The sequence below is a fragment of the Grampus griseus genome (genome assembly GCF_964374135.1).
Source record: "Grampus griseus genome assembly, chromosome: 5".
NCBI lineage: Eukaryota > Metazoa > Chordata > Mammalia > Artiodactyla > Delphinidae > Grampus > Grampus griseus.
The window spans coordinates 15,817,088-15,840,062 of record NC_138998.1 but is presented as its reverse complement, the minus strand read 5'-3'; the positions used below and the strand labels follow the sequence as shown (position 1 = coordinate 15,840,062).

General features: G+C 38.7%; 1 protein-coding gene across 16 annotated transcripts in view; it reads left to right on the top strand.

Annotated features, from left to right (window-relative positions):
• The window catches only part of MBNL1 (muscleblind like splicing regulator 1), a 245,691-nt gene that overhangs the window by 183,935 nt on the left and 38,781 nt on the right, over positions 1-22,975 (top strand). For 12 of the 16 annotated variants that reach the window (XM_082654726.1, XM_082654723.1, XM_082654717.1 and 9 more), the window contains 2 exons: positions 20,938-21,108; positions 22,157-22,267. In XM_082654726.1, coding sequence (XP_082510852.1) covers positions 20,938-21,108; positions 22,157-22,267 — 282 coding nt within the window. The remainder of the gene's footprint in view (positions 1-20,937; positions 21,109-22,156; positions 22,268-22,975) is intronic. The other 4 variants (XM_082654732.1, XM_082654719.1, XM_082654720.1 and 1 more) reach the window with 1 other exon arrangement.

Below are 22,975 nucleotides of genomic sequence, written 5' to 3'. Positions count from 1 at the left end.
TATCCTGTGTCATCCAGCATCATGATAAGCTAATAGACACCCAATGTATATTTATTAATAGATAGATGTAAAAACTAGGTTATTAGCAAAATTGTGGGTACAGTTTCCTCTTTCCTATGTATGTGCAGTAGTTGGCTAAGTGAATTTGAATATTATATATAGTTCACCAGTTGTTTGTAGAAATTGTTTTCTCAAAAGAGTCATTTCTCAGTCCTTATGGATATTATCACTTTTAGTAGGAGGTATGAAAGTAGTTTAAATAATTTTTTTCTAAGAATTTCACTGAAAAATGGTGTCTAATTTATAGAGCTTTTTTAACAGTTATTGAGAGTAACCAATTTAGTATGAAGCTATTTTTATCACTGACATTCAGTTCATCCTACATGGTTTTCCAGGATGAACCTACAGCTTTTAAAAATAAGATTATCAGCTAGATTTTCTTCACAATTTTCTCCCAAGTGAGAACCACTGAGACCTTTGTAGTGGCAACACAAATACTTTGGAGCAAAATTGAGTTTTTTCCCAAAGGGTGACATCAACAACTTTGTTTATGATTTGCAAAATGTCATATCAATTTGTGTGAAATCCATAGTATAACTAAATGTGTACTGTGGTGACAGCTATGAGAAGTATGTCTGACTGTGCTTATATACCATGAAAAGAGTCCTCTGGAGATCGTTCTTTTTTCATTGCTACATTTTAAACACTGACTATTTGAATTTCAACTTGATATTGTCTTAGTTCTAAACATAGTCTGCCAAACTTGCTTGTACGGTAGTACATATGAATCAGGCAGATGGGTCTCTGTGGCTTTAATTGTTCTGTGACTTTGTGCAAATTATTTAATTTCACAGGATCCCTGATCCTCACCGGGTCATGGGGGTGGAGATTGCAGTACTCCCATCATAGAATTGTGGGGAGGATTACGTGAGATCTATTCTTTCCTTTATTCCACACTGTGACTCACTCCAAGCTCTGGGAAACAAACCCTGCCTTCATGGATCTTAGGTCCCTAGTGCAGCCTGTCAGTCAGTAAGGAAACACATAAATAAGCAACGTAGTTGCAGGTATGACCAGTGCTGTGAAGAGAATAAACAGAAGCGGTGTCAGGTGGAGCCTGGCTCTAGGAGGACTTTAGTTGAGTTGATTATGTCCACTGCTCTATCTGGAAGAGCACGAACAATAAATACATGGTAAAGTTCTTTCCCCTCATCATCCATGGTTAATTTCCTTATCTTGTATTAAACTGTTCATAATTTTTTTAAAAAGATATAGATAAGTAGTTTTTATTTTGTGAGAAATGTTTTTTTTTTTTAAATCTAAGATTGCAAAGCAAGCATCTTATTTCTTCAGGGTTAATAGAGTGACTAGATACCTTTTCATTTCTTCATAGGGTCATATAAATTATTTTAAACTCAAATATCAAATAATAGTCCTGATCATCATTTAAGTCTAGTTTCTCTTCTCTGCCATTTTGGTATGTAACACATTTCACAGAGGACATGTGTGTGCTAGCTTGACATGCTAACCCACTTAAACATTTTAGTGCAACTGTTTTGTCTTATGTTGTTAGGAACAATATAACCAGACAGTCATTCCACTTGAACTTAATGAGTGCAGTCTTTCTACATCCTTATGACTTGGGCTATTTTCACTATGCAGCGTCTTCCTGAAATTCAAGTTGGTCTCCGCAAAGGCACTCAATGGATGGGTTTTCTTTGCTGATATTTAGATTTCTTAACCAGGTACTTAGTTACTTCCACTTACTTCGCCTTAACTCTCTGAATTTACCTCTCCTGGACGAAGCCCTCGTTCCAGCCAGGTTGGTTTATCTCTTGTCTTTTGGACAGCCTGAAGTTCCCACCTGTGTGGCGTTACTTGCTACCGTTTTACCTAGTAGAACCTCCTGGCTTTTTGGATTCCTGAGAAGCCAGCTGCGCTATAGAGGACATAATCCTGAGACTTCGTATCAGACCTTGATTTTAGATTTAAACTTGATTTGCTACTTCTGTGATCTTGGGCAAGTCATTAAACCTCTGTGGGCCTTAATTTCCCCGTCAGCCTAATGGAGTTAATGCCAGTTGCTCATATGGTCATTGTGAGGTTGATTGAAAATGGTCTTCTTTTCCTCTGCACTTGGTCCCCCTTGGTGTCACAGGACACGTCATAGTATTGATTATCTGTTTTCTAAAATTTACCCTATGTTATGATTTATGGTCTGCCTCACTCTGTTTTTTTTCTTTTTCGTTAGGTAATCAGATAAAAGAAAGATGTAGGTTAAAATTCTCAAAAGAAAGTTTGGGGATTACCCGTTTATTTTAATGAACCGTCTGTTCATTTGTGTGAGCAAAGTGTTTTATTTATGAAAAGTGAGGTATAAGAAATGGCCTGTGGTGAATTAACAGATGTTTTTACATAGTGGACCCATAGACATATATTAAAGAAAAACACAGGGGGTGTAGCTTATTTTTGAGTATATTACTGGAAAAAACAAAAGGAGAGATGACAGAAAGCTAAACCCACAGCAAGTGAGTTGGCAGGACTATATGTGTACTGTGAAAAACGGTCACCTGAAAGTTCCCCCACTTCAGAAAATCCGGGAGATAGGAACATTGGTATTCTGAGGACTGTGCAGACTCAAATGACTGATAACATGTTTCAAGTGTAAATAATAAGGCGATGGATAATTTGTAAACTTTTACTTGAATCTATTTAAAGTATTTCTTGGTCCTTACGTGCTTCTCCGTTTAATCTCTCCCTAAAATAAACTCCTTGACTAATACATTGTAAATCTTTTCTTGCTGTGTGTGAGGTGTGCTCTGGTAATCTCACGGATGCACTCCTGTGGAGCCTGGGGCATCTGCCCCCCGCCCCATGGAAGCCGGTGTGCTTTAGCAAAACCCTGCCAGTTTATAACATGGAATACTGGTTTTAGGAGGAGTTACTTTTTGTTTGCATAATCAGTCATTTGATTATCAACCACTTTTCTTGCTATTCTAACAAGAACTATGACAACAGGAAAAAAACCAAAACACTTTTAGTTTCATTTTATCGGTATATCCCTTGAGCAATGCCTCAGAATTTTGGCCAAGCTACCTACCATATTGACACTTCTAAGTAACATTTTCTAATCTGAGTAATCCAGATTACAGTTACTATTTACTGTTTTCTGATTGGACTGTAGTGTGGAGGCCAGTTTTTATCTTGGTATTAAGGAAACAGTGGAACATAGAATAACAGACTAATGATTGAACCAGAAATTTGTTATTAAGTAGCAAGAAATTGGAAAATGATCAAGCTTAATGTGGCAGATAATCAATTAAGTACATTCTCAAAACATTAGTAGGGTTTTTTTGTTTTGTTTTTTTTTTTGCGGTACGCGGGCCTCTCACTGCTGTGGCCTCTCCCGCTGCGGAGCACAGGCTCCGGACGCGCAGGCTCAGCGGCCATGGCTCACAGGCCTAGCCGCTCCGCGGCATGTGGGATCTTCCCAGACCGGGGCATGAACCCGCGTCCCCTGCATCGGCAGGCGGACTCTCAACCGCTGCGCCACCAGGGAATCCCCGTTAGTAGGTTTTGAAAAAGCCCTGTTCTAGTTGTGTTTTAGAAGTTAGATATACAGTTAATATATGAGTGTGTATTACATGTCTAGTATATATGTATATTGTTCAATATACATTCTGCTTTAAAAGACGACTTATTTGCTCCTTCAGTGAGTTAATACCTGTTATGATCCTGACACTATTCTGGATGTTCTTGTTTGGGGAATACAGCTGGAAAATAAACAGTCGTGGTTTTCAAGTCTCATTCCTGGTCTAGTGAAAGAAACAGGCAACTGGCAAGCAATTATGATAAAGTGTAATGCATGCTCTGGAACCAACTAACAGAGCATTAAACAAAGGCTTGAAGTGTAAAGCAAACTTCCTGGAGGTGGCAACATTTAACTGGAGACTGACTGGAAATTAGTCAGGCCAAACAAAAAAGATGAGGGGAAGGCGAACTCTTTGAAGAACTGGATCTACACGGACAAAGCAATGTCTTGTACACGGGATTGAATGTAGTTTAGTTTAGTATGGCTGGGGAGAGAGAGAGAAAGGAAAAGGGAGAGAGAATGAGTATGTGAGTGTGCATTAGAATAGGGGTGGAGTGGGAGATTGTGACAAAGATGGGATAATGATGTGGAGAATGGTCAGGTCTGTGTTAGCTCTTGCCTGGACTATTAAAATAATTACTTAATTGGTCTCTCCTCCCCAGGCTGTCAGCCATGTCCGGCCCCCTTGTGCTCCTGTCTGATGAAATCATGAAACAGCGGCTTTGCTGTTGTCATCCCTGGTTCCCTTCAGTGGCTCTCCCTGGCCTACAGAAAAGTAGACAGTCTTTAACTCAGTTTTTAAAACTGTCCCCAAGCGAGACTCAGCATACTTTGCAAACTTTATTTCCCACTCCTCTTATTACAGACTTATTACTTGTCACTGATGCTTCAAATTAGATTATTTCCTCTACCTGGATATCTTTTGTAACCGCTCATGTATAAATTCTACCTCTTCTTCAAAGCTATTATCTGATTTTTCTAAGCGGAATGTCTTTTTGACCTTATGACCCTTTTTGTCTTCTGTCCGTGTATTCTAGCCGTTTATGTGCATGCCTTATTCCCCTTTGCAAACTACGTGTCCGGTTCGTGTTGTGTCTCCGCGGTCCTGCAGCACTCAGCACATGAGTAGTCTCACCAAGTAGATAAATGTATAAATAAGTTATTCTAGAAGATATTAAGACTTGGCATAAAGCATATTTAAGGCAAAACCGCCTATTTTATTTTACTTGTTGGCCTCATCCATTCATTTCCTATCTTCTAGCTTGTTTTTTGGGTTAGATGAGGAGACAATGAATCGTTGTTCCATTCTGCTTTCTCTTTTGCCTGCGTGTGTGCCCAAGATGACATGCCCAAGGGAACAAAAGGCAGTGGCTCTTTTTGTGCCCGCCCTTGCCCTGAGTGCCCTTTCTCCCACTGTCCAGGAAAGGAGCTGTGAGGAGACCGTTTAGAAACACAAGTATCAGTTAACTGACAGATAACATTAGTAGTTATCTTGAAGTCACTGGCAAACACTGGGTTTAAAAGAACTATGGAAAGGGCTGTGATTGACGTGTAAATGAGAATGTGCATTAGTATATAGAGACTAACCAATGGTCCTCAGAGTAGCAGTCATTAGAATTGTCTGAGAGCTTTCCTGGGACCCAGCCAAAATCAATTAAAGCAGAATTTCTGGGAATGGAGGCTGGGTATAGGAATTTTTAATTTATAATGTACAGCCATGATTAAGGACCATTGGCTTAAACCTTACAGGGGTGTCTCAGTGGTGTGATAGCTGGGACCCCAGAAATGCCCTCCTGTCTCCTAAATTGCTTATTCATTCTACAAACATTAACTAAAAGTACTTAGGTTGCTAAGTTAAGAGTTTGTCCTGTTTTTAACAAGTTCTTAATCTCGAGGGATAGACAGACTTGTAAAAATTACCTGTAATACAGTTTGACTGATGCTGAGTTCACCACTGTGAGTTTATCCTACCTGACAAGAAAGAGAAGGAAGTGGGGACAGGGAAAGAGGAAATATCCAGGGAAAGTGACACTTGAAAAGGGTCACCTCTCATCATCAAATTTAACCTGGGAAAAGGATTCCTCTTTATTATCAACCCCTTTTAAAATACAGATGCCCAGTTTCCTTATGGTCAGAGAAATGAGCATTCGTTGATTCAGCCTTTGGGCACTGGGAAAGCTTTCTCACAGCCACTCAGGAGTTGCGTTACTTGGCTACAGTTTCACAAAGGAAGGCACTGTTTGGGCTAGGAGGTGAGCACCTGTATGATGCCACAAAGCTAGTGGCCGAAAGAGCTGTAGTGAAGCCAGGGCTCCCTGGCTCCTGGAGAAGTGTTTTTTCCCCTGGACTGGAAATTTGCCATCCTTGGCCACTAGAGGCTTAGTGAGAGTTAGTAGTTCATTAAAAGAGATTCTAACTTGACCGTGAACTGAAGGACTGTCAAAACAGGGGCTGAAGGAAAAGGAGAAGGAACGCTTTCAAGCGTGACCAGAGATGTGGGACTGTGTGACAGGAAGCAGGGGTTGCAAGGTTCCAGAGATGTGAAGAATGTGCTAGGAGAGTGAGAGGGACCCAGGGCTGTCCGTCCCCTGAGTACCAGAGCATAATCAAGGGCCATTATTCATGCCTTCACCTAACAGTCACTCCATCCCTAGGATGGTATTCTTTTTTTTTTTTTTTTTTTTGCGGTACGCGGGCCTCTCACTGCTGTGGCCTCTCCTGTTGCGGAGCACAGGCTCCGGACGCGAAGGCTCAGCGGCCATGGCTCACGGGCCCAGTTGCTCCACGGCACGTGGGATCTTCCCGGACCGGGGCACGAACCCGCGTCCCCTGCATCGGCAGGCGGACTCTCAACCACTGCGCCACCAGGGAAGCCCCCTAGGATGGTATTCTTACTTCCAGTTTTATAGAAGAGGAAGTTGAAGTTGAGCGAGCCTGAGTAATTAACCCAGTCTCGCTGCTAATAAATATCAAAGTTAGCATTGGAACAAACAACTCTGTAATTCCAGTTCATGTGGTCGTCACCATTGACCTGGGGCTCTATTGCTTTTTTTATGTCAAGTCCTGGGACAGTTCCTGTGTGAAAATCACCAAGACCTCTAGAGGAGAAGGTTACACGCTCAAGGCACAGAGAAATCCAGCAAGTGGCCATATTGCTTATTTGGGTCGGAGTACAAAGTTGTGGCTGGATGATGGTAGTAAGAAGTTACCAGGAAATGGAGCAAATGGGAGGAGACTAGGGGAGAAGGAAAATACAATTGAATTGAGAGAAGATGAGGCCACAGTGTGTGAGTTGACAGAGGCCTGGGTGAAGATGCACAAGGAATGTTTTTGAGAACTACTTTATCGGACAGAATTTTTTTTAATATTTATTTTTTAATGGAAGTATAGTTGATTTATAATGTGTTAATTTCTTCTTTTTTGTGTCTGAAGGTTTTTTTATTGTAAGTTTATTTATTGTGTTAATTTCTTCTTTTTTGTGTCTGAAGGTTTTTTTTATTGTAAGTTTATTTATTTTTTAACTTCTTATATTGGAGTATAGTTGATTAACAATGTGTTAGTTTCAGGTGTACAGCAGTGATTCAATTATACATATACATGTATCTATTCTTTTTCAAATTCTTTTCCCATTTAGGTTGTTACATAATAGTGAACAGAGTTCCCTGTGCTATATAGTAGGTCCTTGTTGGTTATCTATTTTATTTATTTAAAAGTTTAAAAATAAATTTATTTATTTGGCTGCGTTGGGTCTTCGTTGCTGCACGCGGGCTTTCTCTAGTTGCGGCGAGCGGGGGCTACTCTTCATTGTGGTATGCGGGCTTCTCATTGCGGTGGCTTCTCTTGTCGAGGAGCACGGGCTCTAGGCGCACGGGCTTCAGTAGTTGTGGCTCACAGGCTCAGTAGTTGTGGCGCACGGGCTTAGTTGCTCCGTGGCATGTGGGATCTTCCCGGACCAGGGCTCGAACCCGTGTCCCCTGTATTGGCAGGCGGATTCTTAACCACTGCGCCACCAGGGGAGCCCAGTCTATTTTAAATATAGCAGTGTGTACATGTCAATCCCAAACTCCCAATCTATCCCTTCCCCCCACCCTTCCCCCGGTAACCATAAGTTTGTTCTCTAAGTCTGTGAGTCTGTTTCTGTTTTGTAAATAAGTTCATTTGTATCGTTGTTTTTTTTTTTTAGCCTCCACATGTAAGTGATGTCATACTATATTTCTCTTTCTCTGGATGGAATATTTTGTATTCTGAAATAAAGTCAGGACTCACTCACTTGGCAAATGTTTATTAGGCTTATTGGCCTGGGCTGCGCTGTGGGCACAAGGTTGAGGCACAGCCTCCTTCTGGAGGCCATCAGCACGGGAGGAAGACAAGACATTAGTGCGCAGTAAAGCCCTGTGGCCCTGCTGGGAGGAAGGCATGTGCAGTGCCAAGGAACATGAAACAACTATGTCTACTAACAGCCACCTGCTTTAGCCAGAGGTAGAGAGTGTAAAATTCACAGATACGTCGCTTTACTCACTTAATACACCCAAGCCCGGTGCTGAGCAGATCCGGGCTTTCAGCCTAAATGTTTTTGATGTGATAGCAGGAGAAAAACACCATGTGACAGCCGCCTGTGCTTTTCCCTCTTACGTTCGCATTCTGACTTATTATAAAAGTGTTGCCATGGCTGAGGTTCCCGTGAGGCCCAACATCTCCATACTTTTCATCTTAAATAAGCACTTAAGAATATCTCCGCAGCTTCTGATTGCTGTTTAGAACAGAACACCTTGTAATGATTAAGCTTTTCAAATGCCTCTGTTTAAGTCACTTCAGTACCCTTCTGCCTTAAGAGACTCATCATATAGATGTTTTGAAAGAGTTCCATAGCTCACAGGCATCTCTTTTTATTTGTTTATTGTTAAAGTGGATCATTTTCCAGAAAGCTGTTCCAGGATAGCAGAAATATATGAACTCTTTCTCAAAATTTGGAGACTTTCCTGTTTTATTCCCAGAGATAATTTTCAAGTAACTTCTGTTCACGGTCACTCCTTTAGATGTTTGGGAACCTGCCTGAGAAAGCCAGTGGAAGTCTCTGGGGATGGGGGTGGGGGCAGAGGAGGAGACAGGCTCAGATAACCTGTGTTGTGATGCTTTTTATTTTTTTACTTCAAGAGATTGTTTTTCACCCTACCGCCTATGCTGCTGCAGTCAGCATCCAATAGAGACGTGTTCTGGGCCCGGGAGCCAATTGTCTTTCTCCTCGCTGCAGCCTGAAGTCTGAGAGAGAGAGCGAGCTGATGACTGTGCACAATTTTAGCAAATTGTCATGGGGATGGGGGGAGGGGAGTGCTTTTCCTACGGGGGCAGTGCCAGTGGCATTGAGCACATTTTGTTCAAGTACGAAGTTAATCTGCCTGAAGGAGACAGTGGTCAGCAGTAGTGCGACCTCTGTCACCTCACTTTTGCCTTGTGCTCTGTCATTGTTTACGTGAAGCAGTAGTGTTTAATGGCTGGACTTGAGGCAGAATCTGTGAGGTCAGGAAGCTAGTGACAGTGTGTGTCTTCAGTTAGGGAATCTCAGAGGTTTACAGAGGACTTGGAATGAAAAATTGGGGAAAAGGAAGGGTCTTTCTTATTTGGCAAAGTCAGTGATGTCGCTAAAAGATTGGAGAGCAGTGTAATTTAATAATTTCTATATAAAACTGATAGCCAAAATTTTGGACATCTGTTATAGTTTAGAAAACTATTTAAGCACCAGTCATATGCATAATATACACTATCCAATCTAGTGGGTTTTGATGGGAGATTTACAAGGGAAATATTGAAATGGGACCTTGAAAACATTGCATGATATTATACTTAAAGGTTTATCATAACCAATAATAAATGTTACTTTAGAGATGTAAAAATAGGGTTTACTTTCCTATATTTGTAGGCATGTGTAGGATCTAGAAGGTATAAATATAGCAAATGCTTCATGTAAATAAAAAGCAATGGTGTTATTATTCTTGAGCTGACGTCATCAAAATGTTTTACCTCTTTGATTTCCATTACTTTCTTTTCTGTTGCTGAATGAAAGACTTGCCCCTTAAAGCCTCTCTATATTGTCTAATTTTGTTTTTTATTTTTAATTATTATTATTTTTTTTGCGGTACACGGGCCTCTCACTGTTGTGGCCTCTCCCGTTGCGGAGCACAGGCTCCGGACGCGCAGGCTCAGCAGCCATGGCTCACGGGCCCAGCCGCTCCGCGGCATGTGGGATCTTCCCGGACCGGGGCATGAACCCGTGTCCCCTGCATCGGCAGGAAGACTCTCAACCACTGTGCCACCAGGAAGCCCTATTTTTAATATATATAATGTATTCTCTTTTTCTGTATAAAATCACCTTTTCTTTACTTGTGATCTGTCTAAATCACAGAGGCCAGGTCAGTGGAATCCATAGATAGTCCAAGAACCTCTTGACTCACTAGGGCTCTTGTTGAAATGGATAATGTGAAGCAGAAATTTAACTTTATGGTGTTCAATTATTTTCTTTTCTGCTGTTGATCCTATAGTACAGGTTCTGCTGAGGGGGAAAAAAAAAGAATGACAGAGAAACTGGAAGTTATTCTAAGTTTTTTCATTACACTTCGGAAATACTATGTGGATTAATCTTCTCCAAGATTATTTGCTCATATTGTGAAACATCTTTTGCTTTGCAGAACTCAAGGGGGTTGAAGCATCCGTTTGGTTCTGACCTATTGTGGATAAAGTCTTCTGTGTTTGGTGTGAGCAGTGATTAGAAAAGCACGCACATGTAACGATGATCAAGTGATGGTGTAATGGTTACCATTACCTCTAGTGTAATGGCGAAGAGTTCCAGCTTCGTAGTTGGGCTGTCTGGTTCAGTTATGTGTACTTGGGTGAGGACCCCTTTCCTTCTCCTTTGGAGAGGTATTTAAAGATGGAGAGCTTTTGCTTTATCAATGCACTAAGAGCTAGAATAGTTCTATAAAGAACTGCTTAAACAAGTCTTCCAAGAGATTGTTGAGGAAAAAATTATGTACTTTTGACTTAAGAAGTTTACCTCCTTTTTACCTTCAGGAAAGCCCTAGAAATATAATATAGACAGTCATGCTGTAATCCACCTAATAATGGTATGATGATGAATGGGGTACTATCTGTAAAACATTTTGTATTTCTCAATTGAAAGGCATGCGCTACAAATAGAGTTCTAAATTTTATTATGTAAATGTTAGGGCTTTTAATTATTAGCCAAGATTGAAGACTGTCTGATTTGGATACCATAAAACTTCAGAAGTCTTTCTGCTCCAAACAGTTTAGAAGTTTGACAGTTGCTGTACCGAAAAAAATAATGAAGCAATTTAAAAAAATAATAGAAACATAGTGATCTGGCATTTCCAATTTTATGATGCTATAAAAAAGCAGCCAACAAATGTTGGACTGTTTAATGATACTGGCACCTACCAAATGTCACTGGGCTTTCACAAGGTCATTGGAGACTCTGGTTTGGCTTAGGGATGCTGGCCAGACCCATCTTTGGAGCCCAGGAAGACTGGAAGAGTGGCAGACCATAGGTGCCAGCTAAACCCTTTATAGCACTTCATAGATGGCTACACACTTTTGTGGGATTCTGTGGCATAGAGGAGGCCAGGAGTAGAAGGAAAAAGTGAGACCGTTTCTTCTTACAGCATCCCATCAAAAGCAACTCTAAATATAAGATCCCTTTGGGCCCTCTCTGAGGAGGCTAAGATTTCTTCAGATGAGTATCAGCTAAAATTGTGTGCTGATATAACTGTTGCTGTCACAGTTGTATGTGTATCTGATCTCTCACAGACAAAAGCTGCTGGAGAAAGGAGTGGTATTTTTGTAACAAGAATGTGTGTGTGATTTGTTGCCTTTTTCCCTTTCTCCACCTCCTCGGCAGCAGCTAACCCGACTCTCTTGCATTACGTAATACTTATCTAGACGTGTAGAGTTTCAGTTATGCCATTTTCAAGATGATTAATGGGAGTTGTGCAATTAAAGCTCCTAAGTTCTCTGGGAAAAAAGTCATAGTATCCCGATGTTTGAGTTAGAGTGCGTTGATATTGCGTCAGCATTGAGGATATTTTGGAGTCTTGTAAATGTCACTGTTGGTTTTCGTGTCCAAGAATCGTCGTCATCAAACTTAGGAATGTTCTATAAAATAGTGCCTAGAACATTTGAATACTGGAGAGGCCTCTTTAAATAGCTAGAAAAGTCTAACCAAGAATCGCTTCCCTAAAATCAGATTAGACTTGGATGTGAAAAAGTTTAATGCCCAGGAAACAGTGTCTGTTACATTCTTTTATATCCTTTCAGGCCATGGTAAAATTACAAATTTAAACTCAATAGATTGTGTGTATGGATGTGTATGTGTGTTAGTACTTTTCTTTCTTTTCCTGGCAGTCTCAATAGTTGTTAAGCCACAGTTTATATGTAAAGATGAACTTTTTATGGGGTCAGGAAAAGGAAAAAAATCAAAATTTGCATTATATTGCATTTCATTTGAAAGCACTTCAGATCGGTAGTAAAATAAAATAAAGAAATAGGGAATATTTCAGTGAAAATACATTTATAAATTTCTGCTTCTTTTTTCTCTTACTGATAGGAGAAAATTCTCTCAGGTCTTATGTTGACCTGAGTTCCAAGCATTTGTCCTTATGTTGATTGGATGAAGAAATAGCAATTTACACCTAGAAAGTTAAGCTTTAAATATTGATTAATGTTGCTATATTTACTTCATGTTAAGTTTAGGAGACTAGAGATTAACTGCCCAGCAAAATAAGAGGAGAAATGACTCCTTTCTCTGTTGTTCTATGGGGATGCTAAGCATTTGTTCCTGGTGTTACCTGAAAGTCCAATGAGGAAATTAAAACAGAAATTGTGTTTGTTTTAAAGAGTATTTTGTAGCATTTTTAGATGGTAAAACTCTGAAATAAGTACAAGGGTGCACTTATAATCTGGCTTAAAGAGGCATAATATTTGAGAATAAAAAATGAATAGGGACTTCCCTGGTGGTCCGGTTGTCAAGAACCCACCTTCCAATGCAGGGAACGTGGGTTCAACCTCAGGTTGGAGAACTAAGATCCCACATGCCACAGGGCAACTAAGCCCACATGCTGCAGCTAGAGAGCCCGCCTGCCACAACAAAGACCCAATGTAGCCAAATTAAAACAAACAAACAAAAAATGTAGCTCAAATTAAAAAAAAAAAATTCCTGTTAATATGTCAATACTATCTATTTACTATGTAGTATACCATACTATTTAAAAATAGTAAATAGATAGTTTTGACATATTAACAATGTGTATACTGCAGTTGACCCTTGAACAACATGGGTTTGAACTGTGTGGGCCCACTTATATGCAGATTTTTTTTCAATAAATACTGCAACAATGCCACACTCTCTGAGGTTGCTTGAACTACAGATGTTGAACCTCCCATAACGAGGGCCAACCATATGATTATATTTGGATTTTCGACTGCGTGAGGATTGGTGTCCCTAACAACCAACCCCCCATCCCGGCCCACTGCATTGTTCAAGCGTCATCTCATTTGTGATATACTGTAGAATACTATTTGTAAGACAAAACAAAACAAACAAACAATAACATCAAACCAGTGAAATCACCTGGAGACTTTCTAAGAAAAAAAATGAAGATATCTGTTTTCACTACTTTAAGAATTTCGACTAAATGATAGTACAGCGTTCCTTTAGGTTTTTTTTTGTTTTGTTTTGTTTTGTTTTTGCGGTACGCGGGCCTCTCACTGTTGTGGCCTCTCCCGTTGCGGAGCACAGGCTCCGGACGCGCAGGCTCAGCGGCCATGGCTCACGGGCCCAGCCGCTCCGCAGCGTGTGGGATCTTCCTGGACCGGGGCACAAACCCATGTCCCCTGCATCGGCAGGCGGACTCTCAACCACTGCGCCACCAGGGAAGCCCTCTTTTTAGGTTTTATTCTATAGGTTCCTAAAAGTCCTCATGTGTTTTCTCAAATAAAGGATGAAATAAAAATTTTAGTCATATATCTTAAGTTTCTTAAATTTGCAACAAAAGCAAAGTCTGAGTTTGTAGTGCATACACTGATCTTAGAAATAGGTATACAGTTGGGGTGAACATATATGGTGTGTATATGCATAATTACATACGTACACATGTATCCATTTACATATGATTAAAAACTACACTATGCAATGGGTCCACCAGAATTCCAGTTGGCAGTTGGCAGTCAGAAATCTTTATTTTGGCAGTCAGAAATCTTTATTTTTCTGGGTTCTCTGGCTACTTAATTTATCTTTCTCAATAGCTTCTTTTTCAAAGGAGGGGGTACATGTCTAACTTATAGTTTTCCTGAAAAGACTTTCTGGGAAATCAAGAAAATGTTGCTTGCCCTTAAAAAAGTCAGTTTCTTCAGTATTCTAGTTAACAAGTGAATGGAGCTATTGATATGATTTTGGAATTTAATTATTTAGTCTTTGATATACCACAGTCTTTGTTTTTATTTTAAATAAAATAATTTTATTTAAAACCAAAACAAACAACTACTGAACTTCACATATTCCTACTTTGAAAGTTTTTGGAAGCTGCAGCTATTAGAATTTTGCAAAATTGGAAGGAATAACTGGTCAACCACCCACTCCTTTAGAGCCAGGTTTTATAGTACAAATCCATTATCTTATGTTTGAGGAAATTCCCAGAATAAAGGATCCTACCATTTAAATGTAAGAATGAAACTATTTAAAGCTACTTACAAAAAACTTCAGGTTAGCAGGTTTTAAATTATGTGTGCCCTTTTTACTGACTGTTTGTGTCCCCATAAAATGTGTATGTTGAAATCCTGTCTTCAGTGTGGCTATATTTGGAGATGGGGCCTCTAAGGAAATAATGAACGTTAAAGTAGTTAAGGTTAGGGTCCTGGATGTGGGGTCCTGATCTGACAGAATTGGTGTCTTTATAAGAGGCACCAGCAAGCGAGCGAGCTCTCTGCGTGCATGCACCAAGGAAAGGCTATGTGAGGAAATAATAAGGGGATTGTCTGCAAGCCAAGAAGAGAGCTCTTACTGGAAACCAAATTGTCCAGAACCTTATTCTTGGACTTCTAACTTCCAGAACCGTGAGAAAATACGTTTATGTTGTTGAAACCACCCAGTCTATGGTATTTTGTTATGGCAGCCTGAGCAGACTAATACGGCCTTCATTAAAGTCCATTAGGTATAAAGCAGTGGATAACTCTCAGCTGGAGATGGTTTTGCCTGCCCCTGACCCCCAGGGATGTTTTGGCAATATCAAGAAATAATTTTGACCGTCATCACGGACTGCAGGAGTGCTGTCTGCATCTAGCAGACCAGGCCTGCTGCTAAACACCCTCCAAGGCCAAGAACGGCCCCACGACAAAGACTAGGCCACCGAAATGGCAATGGCAAGATAGCCACCCAAGTGTCAATAGTGCTGAGGTTGAGAAACCTTGAACTTCTTTTTAGGATGTGTATGTTCTTTAAGCTGACAAGGGGCTTCCCTGGTGGCGCAGTGGTTAAGAATCACCCCGCCGGTACAGGGGACACGGGTTCGATCCCTGGTCCGGGAAGATCCCACATGCCGTGGAGCAACTAAGCCCGTGCACCACAACTACTGAGCCCACGTGCCTAGAGCCCGAGCTCCACAACAAGAGAAGCCACCGCAATGAGAAGCCTGCACACCGCAACAAAGAGTAGCCCCTGCTCGCCGCAACTAGAGAAAGCCCACGTGCAGCAACGAAGACCCAAAGCATCCAAAAAATAAATAAAATGTTTAAAATAAATAAATGTAATAAAATAATTTAAGCTGACACAAGTCCTTTATGGAAACAAGTGAATCATAAGGAGATATATACATTTAAGAGCTATAATATCCTGTGTGTTAGATGCAATTAATTTGTTTTCAATATTTGCAAAAGCCAATAAGCTGTAATTCCTAGAGCTAATTAAACTTATATCATTCCCTAAATGAAAACAAAACATTTGAGCATATATGCATGTGTGTGCATATTTGTGTGTGTATAAAATATAATTTTTTCTTAATCACCTTTTAAACTGCCGTACATTTCCTACCACTAGGTACTTATACTTTTCAAATAAATATTATATATGTAAATTTACTCACCCTTGCCTTAGAATTGATCATTTGCAAGCATGGCAGAACCATAAAAAAAATCATTTTGGAAAAGCGTGAAACTATTTCTTGACTGCAAAGGGTTTCTTTCCCCCTTTGGCAAAATTTTTCTGAGATAGTTGTATTATCTTAGCAGGAAAAAACCCCCAAAACCAACCAATCCAGTAGCAGTTTTCAACAGGAAGCTCCCAGCTTCCTTTGCCAGAGCTTCTGGCCAATATCTGAGCAGTGAATATCTTCAGAAAGTGCTTCAAAACATTTGCATATATCAGCTGTTCCATAGGAAATATTAGTTTTAACAATTGAAATAAATGGTTGCAGTTTGAACAGTCTACCAGAAAACCAGTACTTCCAATGAAAGTTGGAAAAGACATACGCGTATTAGCTGGTACCCCTATAATTTTTTTATTGCCCCTTTCTTTTCAGAGTCTATGCAAATGTGACTCAGTAATTTTCATCCTACCACATAGTTACCATTGGCAACTTAATAAGGTGACTTTTTACATTCTGACCTCATAGGTCACTATAGTCCTTTTATTTTAGATGGAAGAAGTGTAATTAAAAATGGGAAATTAGTGTTTCCAGTTTTCAAATATAATGTTGATTTTTTTTTTTGTCTTACTAAGTTTGGCCAACTTCTAAGTAAGATGTTTTATTTTTGATTGCTAGCTAGTTCTTAAATAAATATTAGAAATAGCAGAGAAATAGTTTCTTATGTGTCTAAATTGCCATCTCTAGTTTCATTCAGTTTTTATCTTTATTCTACAATTTATACTTCACTATATACATCACATACATATCATTTTAGATATATATTATATATGCTTGTACTATGTGTGTAATCACTTTAAAGTACACTTAATTACACTATAATATTTAAAAATTAATCAGGCATTTATTTTGAGACTCAACTAATCTAAATGTACATCTTCCCTTGTTAGAATCACATGCTTTGTACCAATTTCAAAGGCTAATGAGAAAATCCTTCAATTCACAACTTAACAGTTTGTAACCTCAGAAATTGAGGATTTGATGACTTAATCTCTCATTAGCCTCAAATGGTCTACAAGGGGACATTTTTTACTTTTTCTGGGCAGGTTACTTATATTTAAAGATGGTAGAAAAATTATTAGAGAAAAATGGACTCATTCTGGATCAATATTTTATTGAACTTCCTCCGTTTCCTTAAAATATACAGTATATGCATTACAATGATGTCTTTGGAATCTGTGTTGTGTTAACTTATAAAAGGCCTCCTTGAATGGAGTCTAAGATATTTATGGTATAGGCAGTATAGTGTGGCCTGCTAGTCAGCTGGCCAGCTCACTGAAAATAAGATTCAGGTGCGATCAACAGAAGTAAACCGCAGAAGCATAACATTGTGAGAAATGTATTCGAAGGGCATTTTCCCTTAGTGGATGTCGCAAATAGAAAATGATGATTAAGGGGAAAGCTTATGTTATTGATGGTTGACATGTACTGTCACTGAGTTTTGCTACTTGTATTATTTTTAGTACCGTTAACAGATAGGGTCCTAGGTTAAGCAACTGCTGCTTGTTATTAGCTTGAGAACTTACGGAAAGAGAGAGAAATTATTAATATTTATTGCCAGGCTGTTATACCAGGAGCCATGTATGAGGCTGGCCCACTATCTCGCTCAATCCTCATACATCACCCGTGAGATCAATGGTATTGTTACTATTTACAGGAAAGCTATGGTCACTCTGAGAAGTTAACTAACTTCCATAAGGTCACACGGCAAGTAAGTAACAAAGCTGTTGTTTGAACCAAGCTGTGTTTGGTCAGATGTACGATTATATGGCAATAAGGGGAACTGCATGTAGCAATCAAAACTGAATAGAAACTTCTTCATGTTTTTGCATTAATCCTAGCAACCCAGTTTATTGTATCTTGGGGTGAAATCTCTGATGATGTAGAGTAGTAGCTCCTATACAAAAATCTGCATATGTGAGTACAAGATACTGATTGAATTTCTGTTTTTAGATTTTTTAGAATGTATTGTCACTGTATAGATTTTAAAATGCCAAGTACATTGAATCCCTACACAAATCTTCCTCCCTAGTGAAACTTGCAGGCCTCATGTTACTTTTTCTCCTTTTATTGTGGCAGGCTTTATTTATTCTGTGTTCAAATTTCTGGCCTCTGAATAAAAGCATCATTAGGTTAGTACAACTCAGAGTCAAAATTTGGTATTAGATCTAGTTTTTATTCTGTTATCTTCATTGTCTCCAGAATGGATTTACAGTAGAATTCATCTTTAAGCATTTAGTAAGAAGTGTTCATTCATTCATTCTGCAAATGCTTATTGAGGTACAGTGCTGGGAACTCAAGAGATGGATGAATGTGGAGAGGTACCAATGTCGTATTTACCTGAACTCTCTAGAAGGGTTGCTACTGGTGGTTTTCCTCAGAGCTTAGGCAATTCTCTGGAAGAGGATGTTTATTCTAACTTGCTTTTGACCTTTTTATTTGTCAAACCACAACTATTCAGCAGCATAGTAAGCATTAAATACGTTTTGACCTTCCTAAGAAGCTAAGTTTATCTAATATCAATTGCAGAGGCTACTCAGTTATTTTTTCCATACGTGTCAATGAAAAATTCACGTGGCTTTGCATAATTGTGTTCTGTAGTGTTTTCTGCTATATCAGAATAACCTGGAATACCGTTAAATGTAGATCCCTGGACCCCAGACCTATTGCCACAAACTCTGTGGAGGAGGCTTGGTAGTCTGTGTACTTTGCCACAAAATGTCCTCAGTTGATGATTCTTAGGAACATAGCTTTTTGAAAGTGAGGCTGCAATCCAGTCAGATCAAGCTAAGCATGGAAAGGTGGCCTATGTAGGAAGTGTAGTAGAATGGCATTTTTCCTGAGTAGATGTAGTAAAGACAAAACGAAAACCAAAGGTCCGAGTTTCTATTAAAAGTTTTGAGATGCGGGGATACAGAATATATGGTGGTTTGCACGTGGTTTCTCTCCTTCGTTATTTCAATCCAGGCTGTATTCCTAGGTAGGAGAGCCCTGGTGGTTTATGTTCAAGGGAGGCACTAGAATGAAGTGCGAGGAAGACCAGTGTTAGTGTTGACAAAGCAGGGTTCAGGGCCCAGGGCTGTCTCTGTGTTATTTATGGAACTCTAGAAACTGATCTGAGTCAATTGACAGTAACTGAATCTTCAGAGTGGATATAACCCTGCTTATCTGCACTTAAATAAATCCAATCTTAGTAAGAAATGTGATGTGGAGATACTGAGAAGCAGAATTTCTCTTAGAGACAAGTTGTTCTTTGTACTGAAAAAGCAGGTTTTCTTTAAAAGACCCCAACTGGATATCCCTGAAATCAGACCATGTGTCATCCATGAGTTATTTATGTTGGCCAGTCATCCCCTGTGGTTTATCTTGTGACTCGAAGTGTTGTTTTTGTGAAAGTTGTTTTGCATCCAGATGCTTTTACGCTAATATAATCACGATCTCAACAGATGACAAGCATGATGATTTCAGATGGAATAGGTCATAGATATGTAAATGTTACTTTACTTGTGAATTTATCAATAGCCATAGCTAATAAATATTATAAAAGTTACCTTCATGCCAATATTTTGTTTTTCTCTTACTGTGTATACAATTTAAAATGCTCTGGGAGTGGTGGTAATAGCAGCTTCTGACCTTCCTCTGCTCCTTGGAGAGTGCCAGGCAGTACCGAGGGTGTGACATAGACATTATCTTCTTTAATCTTAAAAATAAACTTATTCTTTTGTAGGTTATATAGCAATTTTGAAATGAATGAAAACCCTGAGGCTTAAAGAAGTTAGTTTTTTATGCAATTCATGCAGCTGATGAGTGAGAGAGCTAGGCCTCTACCCCAGGTCCTGAGGCCTGTAAGATCCTTGCTATTGACCACTGTTCTCTACTGCCTCCTGACTTAAAATATTATTAGTAAAGCTTTATTACATAAAGCTTGTTAAAATAAAAGGCAGTATCCTGTGATATAAACTTATGAACTTATTCCTAAAAAGCTTAATCAAAACGAGCCAGAAATAAATCATTCAAGTTAGAATTGTGACAGATTTTCTCACAAATATAAACATCAGTTTTCTGCGTCCATTTGCAGTACAAGGTCAAATTATGGTAAATAGATTTTTCTTAGAAAAATCAAAGAAAGCTCAAGAAGGTGGTTGATGGCTTCAATTAAATCTTTCTTTTACCCTCACAAACAGCTCTAATTAGATTTATTGGTGAAAGAAGTTGTCAAGGTGGTAATTCATGAGATAAGTTACTATCAATATGATTTGACAATAATAATATGGGTCAATAATAATATGGGTCAATCCCTGACAATATTGCATAATACAGACTTTAATAAATATATTTTGATGAGAAGAATCATCCCAAAAGAAAGGTATATTCACATTTCTTATTTTATAGTAACTTATTTTTTTTCTCCATTTTATACTCTAAGTTTTTTGGAGGGTAAATATGTCTGTTTCTATTGTTGTATAATTCTTGGGTGATGTAGACTAGATTTACCACTGGAAGGTTAAAGGCTACATTTTTCACCAATATTTCACTATACTTACTAATCTCTATACACAGTGAGGAATGTGTGGAAATCTTCTTCTTTTCATCTGTACATTTCTTAATAGATTGGCTTATAACGCTTAGTAGTAATTTTAATGTTACTTCTTGTGAGATACATGTAAAGGTGTTTTACTGAAGATAACAGTGTGCCTTGAGTCTTCTAATTTCATTCCCTTACGACTCAGTACAAGTAAAAATAGATGGTAAAACTTCATCATTCTTTTGGGTTCATTAAAGTTAACCAGAAGATGTTATGGAAGGAGCCTAACATTTTATTTGATAATTCTGTGTTTTAATATTCCCCTGGCAGTTTGTAGATTTTTGAACTTGGAACTAGAAATATTAGTGCTAATATTAAAATACAGGAGCTTCTTTAAGCTTGAAACTTTTTTCACATGTCTTAATATCTCATTTTGATAATACACTAGAGTGAATTCATCATTTACTTGAAATGTATAATAAAGTGATTTGGACTTTTTTCATTGTGTGAAAGACCCACAGTAGATTCAAGTGACGGGTTTGCGTCATTATGATTTTCTTAAGATTTGTGGATTTTATTATTTTTTTAAGGTGATATTTTCTGCTTTTGTTTCTTAGGGTCGTTGCTCCAGGGAGAACTGCAAATATCTTCACCCACCCCCCCACTTAAAAACGCAATTGGAGATAAATGGGCGCAATAACTTGATTCAGCAGAAGAACATGGCCATGTTGGCCCAGCAAATGCAACTAGCCAACGCCATGATGCCCGGTGCCCCATTGCAACCCGTGGTAAGCGTGTTCTCAGTTCTCGTTCCTGAAGTTTGTCATTCTGAGTGCTCCCTTTCAGTGTTAAAGTGGTGATTGCACTAGATCAACTGAACATAGGTAACAGTATCAGTTACCTAGCATTTTCTAGCCAAACTAGCAGTCAAACCCTGGAAACAATTTTCACACCGTAAAGTTACTCATCTTCTGGCTAAATCATGTGGAAATTTACATTACAGCATGTTTGTCCCTCAAAACTCCCTTCAAATTAAATCCTGTGACTTGCAGACGTTAAATGGTCTTTTTTTAAATGGTCATTAAACTCATCAGTATAGTCAAGGTGCATTTTCAGGCTACCTTTAGCAGTAATAGTCATTTTAAAAATTGGTGTATATCATCTTTAATGTTGAGAAAATGTTTCCCTTTCCTCTCTCCTTAAAGAGAATCTATACAGTTCTCTTTCTTGAAAAGGAGCCTTTGTTATTCTTTTAAACTTAAATTGAAACTAGTTTATAGTTACAAATGCTAGGAAAATTCTGACAGTGACGAATCCATATCATGGACCTCGAAGTCTCATCAAAGGAGACCTAATCAGGAGAGGCAGAAACTCCACGAGCTTTTAAGAAAAGAGCAAAATTTTATAAACTGTAGGTGGTCATATGGATTTAATGTTTACTGAGCCGTGTATGTACGTAACCTTTGATTCTGAGCATATTTATTTATTTATTGTTTATTTGTTTGGATTTGGGAGGAGGGTGTATGTGACAAATGACTTTAATAACCTTTACTCACATTTATCCACAAAAATGTGAGAGATTAATATCGTAACTAATTTTAGGTTACAAAAGATGTTCTGATGTTAATTGTGATATAGTAATTCTGTATTTAAATGCATGTTGAAATTTGCAATGATCGGAATATTCCTGTCACTGACTTATATGCAATATTATGGGGTCATGGAAACGTGAAGACCCACATTTTTCTGATAGCTAACTGTAGCATGTATGCTAACTAATTTTTTTCCTGATACATTTTAACCCCTGAACTCAATGTAATTATTATTCTCTCTTAGAACTTAATGAACCAATCATTCCAAAAAAGAGGGGGGGATTGCATTTCGAGGTGGGAGGGATCTCCAAATCCAATCGGCAGTGATACCAATTATCAATACTATACAGTTGAGGTGAGAGAATATTATAATTCTGTCTGTTTTAACTTGATATATTTTTTCCATTATTGGGGACTCAGTTAAAAATATGATATCTTAAATTTATTTCTGTGACACCTGTTAATTTCACATGTCTGTGTTGGGATAGCATGAAGATTTCCATTTGGTTTAAAAAAAAGTTTAATCATTGTCTCTAGCGTAAAATATAGGACAAGAGTTCTCTTTTACACTCGACTCTCACATATGGTTTCAAAGATCTGATAAATCCTTGGGGTGGCTACTACGATAGTCAATATAATATCTCTCCTTGATGTGAGACACTTTGTTCCACTTAAACATTTAAAGCGTGCTGACCGGCAGGCTCTACCCTCTGGGTGACTGGGAGAACCTCTGAGATCAGCAAGTGTGGTTCCCAGATGGCAGAGAACAGGTCATGACAGTGAGTTCCTCACTGTGAAGGCTTGGCCCATCTCCTGAGTTAGTCCTTGAGTTTTACTCTCAAGGCCATTTCAGGGTCATCGTATGTGTAATCCTGGGACAAACTCTAAACACCATTTATGCTCATGTGTTTGAAATGATAGTAACAAATATGTGTTGTTTAAAAAAAAAATCAACAAGTCACAGATTTCTGAAACCATCAGAAAAATTACCTCATTTTCTGGTGTTATTGTTGGAAAATTCTCTGCTTAGACGGAGCATTTATTTTTATTAGTTGTGAGCCCA